The sequence below is a fragment of the Pagrus major genome, chromosome 19 (assembly GCF_040436345.1).
Source record: "Pagrus major chromosome 19, Pma_NU_1.0".
Classification (NCBI taxonomy): Eukaryota; Metazoa; Chordata; class Actinopteri; order Spariformes; family Sparidae; genus Pagrus; species Pagrus major.
Window position 1 is genome coordinate 3,064,353 of NC_133233.1, and position 5,399 is coordinate 3,069,751.

Here is a 5,399-nt window from a genome sequence, read left to right on the forward strand (position 1 = left end):
CAGGCTGTAATACAAACATTAAGCTGTTTCTAATATATATGAAGCAGTTTAATTGTTGTATTGGAGTGAAATGTTTCATTTTTGGGTCAACCCTTATGTTCATTCCAATAAAAATAACAGAATAAGAATGAAACATTTCATTATCATGCCTGTTAGAGAAGAAGCTTGGCTGACTTATCTGTTTAACTCTGCTAAGTGAAACCTGGAAGTCTTATAACATCAGTTCAAAGTAGATGGGGCACTGGGGTTTCCTCTGAAAAGTTTATCCAAATAGCTCTATAGAACTGCCTCTTGGAACTGGCCCCAAGTGCTCATGTAAGAATTTTAGTTCAAAACATTCAAAAATTTACTAAAATTATCAGCAGAATGTTTAAAATTAACAGTTTAGATATTAAGTCAAAAATGTCTATGTATTGTGTAGAAGATATCTTTTCTACACAGCATGCTAACCAGCTAGCTGTAGGCCTAAAAACCTCTTTCTCCAGCAGGTCCAAAGCTCCTGTGCAAGTGGGGTGAACACAAACACTCCCCTGGTTGTCCAGCTAGCTACATGGCTAACTGAGCTAATAAGCTAAAAGTAGCTACAGTGATGAACAAAGATAAAAAGAATATGGTGCGCAAAAGTTAGCAATTAATCTGGTGATTTGAGTTGAGTATGAATTGAAGGTGGCCAATTCTTACATATTGCAGCTTTAACTAGAAGCTCTGAAATGCTCTGTCCTGATGTTAGCCCTGTGACACACCGGTGTCCTGTCAACAGTATGTGAGGAGGAGCTGAGAGGCAAAACACAGTATAAAAATAATTTTAATGAAAACCACCACACCAAAATCTCATTACAATCTCAGAATAGCAAATAAAACACATTTTGTTCCATAGTTTAAGAAAAATGGCTAAAACAGTCAGAACTCTCACAGTAACTTCAGTAGGCTACAGTATGGATGTTGGCTTTAAATGTTCTGTTTTAAAATGTCTTCACAGTCAAACAACTGCAGCATGTCATCAATCATTCAGAGCGAGGAATGGAAAACTATTTCAAAGCGATTCTTACTGGGTTTTACTTGTGGAAAAACAAATCATGAGGCCAGTATGGCATGGTTCTGTTCTCGTCGTTAAATAAAAGGCACTTAATTGTAAACTTCTTATTTCAACATGAATGTGATCATAAGAAAATGGTAGTCCAGCTTCGTCTTGTAAGAGCACCTTTAAAATGTTCCTAAAACCTGTCCACTTTATCTGTGCAGCCGTCCTAACAGAAGGTCACACCTGGGAGCGCAGCTGCTCCAGGTAAGGCAGCACTTCCTGGGCACTGGGTCTGCAGCGACCCTCTCCACTCCAGCAGCGGCTCAGCAGAGTCCTGCACAGCTGCCCCTTCCCCGACCGAAACAGCGGCTGGGTCTGAACACACGGCCGCAAACTGTGCGCCACAACCGCGTAGAGCACGTGCTGTCTGTCGCCGGTGTAGGGCTGCTCTCTGGTGAGAAGCTGCCACAAAGTGATCCCAAAAGAGAATATGTCTGCTTTAGGGGACACCCCCTCGCCTTTCAGCAGCTCCGGGGGTCTGTGCGTGTATGTGCCGCCAACGTGACTTAAAAGAGGGCTGGTGGCTCTCACTTCACAGCCACGGTCCAGTTTCACAGAACAGCCAAAATCGGCAATTTTGCAGACGTCTTCACTTGACACCAGCACGTTGGCAGGCTTGATGTCCAGATGCACAACGTCGTGTGAGTGAAGGAACCGCAAGCCGTGTACAATGTCTGTGGAGTACCTGAGCCACCTGTCCTCCCCCAGCGGCTCTGCACATTCGTAAATGATCTGCTGCAGATTTCTGCTCCCCACGAACTCCATCAGCACCGTCCCGATGCTGCTTTCATCTCCAAACTCCGCAGGTATACAGGTGCTCGCCGCGATGACGCGCACGATGTTTCTGTGGCGTAGGTGTGCTGCGTTCAGCTCGGCCCAGAAGCTCTGGCGGGAAGCCAGCTTGTTCTTAGTGCACTTCTTGACTTTCTTCAACGCAACGGTGTCTCCGAAGTACTCCGCCTTATAGACGGAGCCGAAGCCCCCGGAGCCCACAGGCTGCATGGAGCGCAGCTCCTTCCAGTGGATCACAGAAGACCAGAGCCGGCTGGCGACTCTGCCGTTGGGCCGCTGTACAGGGACTTGTAATGTGGCGCCGTGGGGATGTTTGGTCAGCGGACTGCTGCAGGTGCCGATGTCCAGAGAGGGGTAGATGTCTTTGGGCAGCAGGCGACTCACGGGGATCGGTGAAGGCATCGTGCGTTGAAGAGACCTGCAGCGAGCTGCTGAGTGAGCAGCAGCTCAGCAGTCTCAAAGCTTTCCGCACAGACGTAGACAGACACACACAGCCACACCGCCACTTAGTGGTGTGGAGTATGTAATGCTTTCTGTTTGGGTTCATCGGGTTCATCCGATGGTTCAACTCAGTTTATTTGAGCCTATCTACAGAAGGGGAGGACGGGGTAAAATGAGCCACTTGCATTCTGTGGCAGGAAAGCACAATAATAATTATGGGTGTCAAAAAGTAATAAGTGTGTGTGTGTGTGTGTGTGTGTGTGTGTGTGTGTGTGTGTGTGTGTGTGTGTGTGTGTGTGTGTGCGCGCGCGCGCGCCTACTAGGGCTCTAACTAATCAGCAGCTTGACAGTAGTTAATAAATACAAATCATTTTCTACAGTGTACAGTTATACAAGTGCACACTGACACATTTGCCTCAGTAGACTGAGCATGCTGCTGGGGGAGGGTGCTCCACTGAAGAACATGTTACAAACCTCTGAGCCTATTTGTCCTTTTTACTCTTTTTACTGAGAGTCTTACAGCAGCACCAACACATGGTCACTACTTCAGTGTAACATGGTGATGATAACATAGGACAGCACACAATATGCTGCGTCATCTGTCAGCCTGTTCATCGTAGTGAGTTATTTATTCCTGCAATTGTGACAGTTATTGTCATACATTTAGAATTTTCCAGAACCTCCACAAAAACTGTTTGATGCAAACAGACATCGTGATTAAGTGAGAGATGCATGAATGTCAATGCACACAGGCAACAGTGAGAACAGGAAGGGGAATTAGCCTGCAGAGTAAAATATAGCTTGGCTTTGTTGAAATTGACTCAGAGACAGCTAACCAGAGCTTTGTACACATTACCTGTCAGACTGGTGACCTGTCATGCTGGGATAGACTCCAGCCCTCTGTAACTGTGAACAGTGTTAAGAGAATGGTTAGAAACTGTCTTGCCATCTTAATGGGTTTGTTTCACATTACTAGAAGATTAAATAAATGAATGACATAAACTTATGAGAGCAAGAGAACAAGAGAATTACTGACTCACATTATGTTGTAACAAAATGTGAGCATTCTGGGCACTTTCCCAAGCACCATCAATCTGGCATGAATGTATACAGAATGAGGCAAAGATAAAACTCTTTCTTTTCAGACAGTAAACCAAACTTAAGACAAAAGTGTGCAAAATTAAGGCTACTTTGCTCACATTGGTAAGTACTTAAGCTATGCATTCTATTTCGCACAAGTTACATTTTCCTGTGATCCACCCAGCATGCATACTTCTGAACCATCAACTTTTAGGTGGGGTTCACCTCATATTTTTGAAAAGCTCTTCCACTAAAAAACAACATGGTAGGAAAGAAGCAAGAACAACTGTTAACAACTGCAGTTTGAGTTCAAAAACAGAAACTTCAAGATTTAAATGAAGAATATTCTGCTTGACAGATCACATATGGTACATTTTGATGAAAACAACAAGATATACAATACGTTCAGGAATCATGCTGTCAGATATGCAGGGTGACATTAAATAGGCAGTATCTTATGGCATTGTATTGATATAGGTCTTCTGTATTCTGTGTGCAGACCAAAACCATCACTGAATGTATCTACGAACAAGTACTCTGTGTGTGTCTCCTAAGCCTTCTTCCTCTGTGCCACAGAAATCTATTGTTGTCCAAAAACCATTAAAACACATCAGTGAGCCACACCGGTGCACTGGGACGACATATTCCTTCATTGCTATGAACACACACACTGTAGTTCATTTGGACTCAATTCCACACACACCAGCCTACTGAGACAAATACTCCCAAGAGCCACAAATGTGGATTAATCAGCTGTTGAAAGTAGTCCCCAACAAATGCACCACTTCCTCCGGTTTGAATAATGTTGACAAAAAGTACAGTGGCCATCTGTTTCAGTAAATTACTGAGGCTTTTAAAAATGTAACTATATTTTAGTGAGACATTTAAAAAGATCAGCCCAGTCACCAGTCACATTTCTGCAAACCACAGATTGACATGGCTAGTCAGATCACATTCACAGTACATGTTTATCACCTGACTTTCATGTCAGAAGGTTGTGTGGACGGGGGTGCAGTCAGAGGCAACAAGGCTTCAAAGCCAGTGGCTGTGGTCCGAGTTGCATTTCAGAATTTGTAAGCTTGAAACCACTGGATATTTCTAAGGAGCCCTCGGGACTATTTCTAGCCATGTTGGTGGCAACCAAATTCTTGATGGTAAGCTGGGCCATTTTGTGCAGTTTTTGGCAACCAAAACAGGTATTTTAAGACAAAACAGTCTTTTCCTAACCAAGTGGTTTTTGTGCCTAAACCTAACCATTGAAAATTGAACCCAAAGAAACGTTGACTTATCTGTGCCAGCATTTATTCTGGAGATTGGGTTCTTAAAAATGTATGTCTTCAGTAGGTACCAGTGGGCTTGGGGCTTGGGGCGACACATTAACACAATACTGACTTTGGTCTTTTCATGGGATTTTTACAATCGATAAGAAAACTTTACTGTAACACAGGACTTACCTAGCTCAGCTGCTATTAGCTGTATTAGCCTTATGTTAATTTAGCTGTAACCATCACAGTAACCAACTGTTAAAATAAAGATCCCATTATCTTTCCAGTTGCAGATTAAGGTTTGAATTGAGGGACAACCAGTTTCAGCTTGTGTGCAGATTCACTCTCTTTGCATTGGTCGAGGCTGAAGACATTTAGTCTTGATAGTTCTAGCCACAAAATCAGATTTAATGTTAAGGACTTTAAAGAAGTGAGTAAGTAAATGTGCGAGGTACCTGGGTCATACAGTGAGGAATGGCTTGAAAGAACCACTGAAGCATATACTTAGACAATATAGTGAATGACACATTTTTAAGAATGATCAGACAGACAGGCAGTTGAATCCTTCTCTTATGTTTATTGAACTTTCATTACATTGTGTAAAAACACTGGAGTTGACGACTGCAGTTCTTCTCTCTCATAGCAGCAAGGTATGTAAATCAAATCAGGTTATTCTGCCAGACAATAAATAATCTGCCTCTTTGGATGATGTCAATGTTTAAGGAACAACGGATAAAAGC

General features: G+C 43.2%; 1 protein-coding gene across 1 annotated transcript; it reads right to left on the reverse strand.

The window, feature by feature from the left end:
* Nucleotides 1-787: 787 nt before the first annotated feature.
* mos (v-mos Moloney murine sarcoma viral oncogene homolog) lies at nt 788-2,333 on the reverse strand. Its single transcript, XM_073488527.1, has one exon. The coding sequence runs from the start codon at nt 2,273-2,275 to the stop codon at nt 1,259-1,261; it is 1,017 nt and encodes a 338-aa protein (XP_073344628.1). The 5' UTR covers nt 2,276-2,333; the 3' UTR covers nt 788-1,258.
* Nucleotides 2,334-5,399: the final 3,066 nt, after the last annotated feature.

Excerpts from the sequence above, each read along its gene's own strand:
- mos (XM_073488527.1), bottom strand. The coding sequence starts at position 2,275 with ATGCCTTCACCGATCCCCGTGAGTCGCCTGCTGCCCAAAGACATCTAC.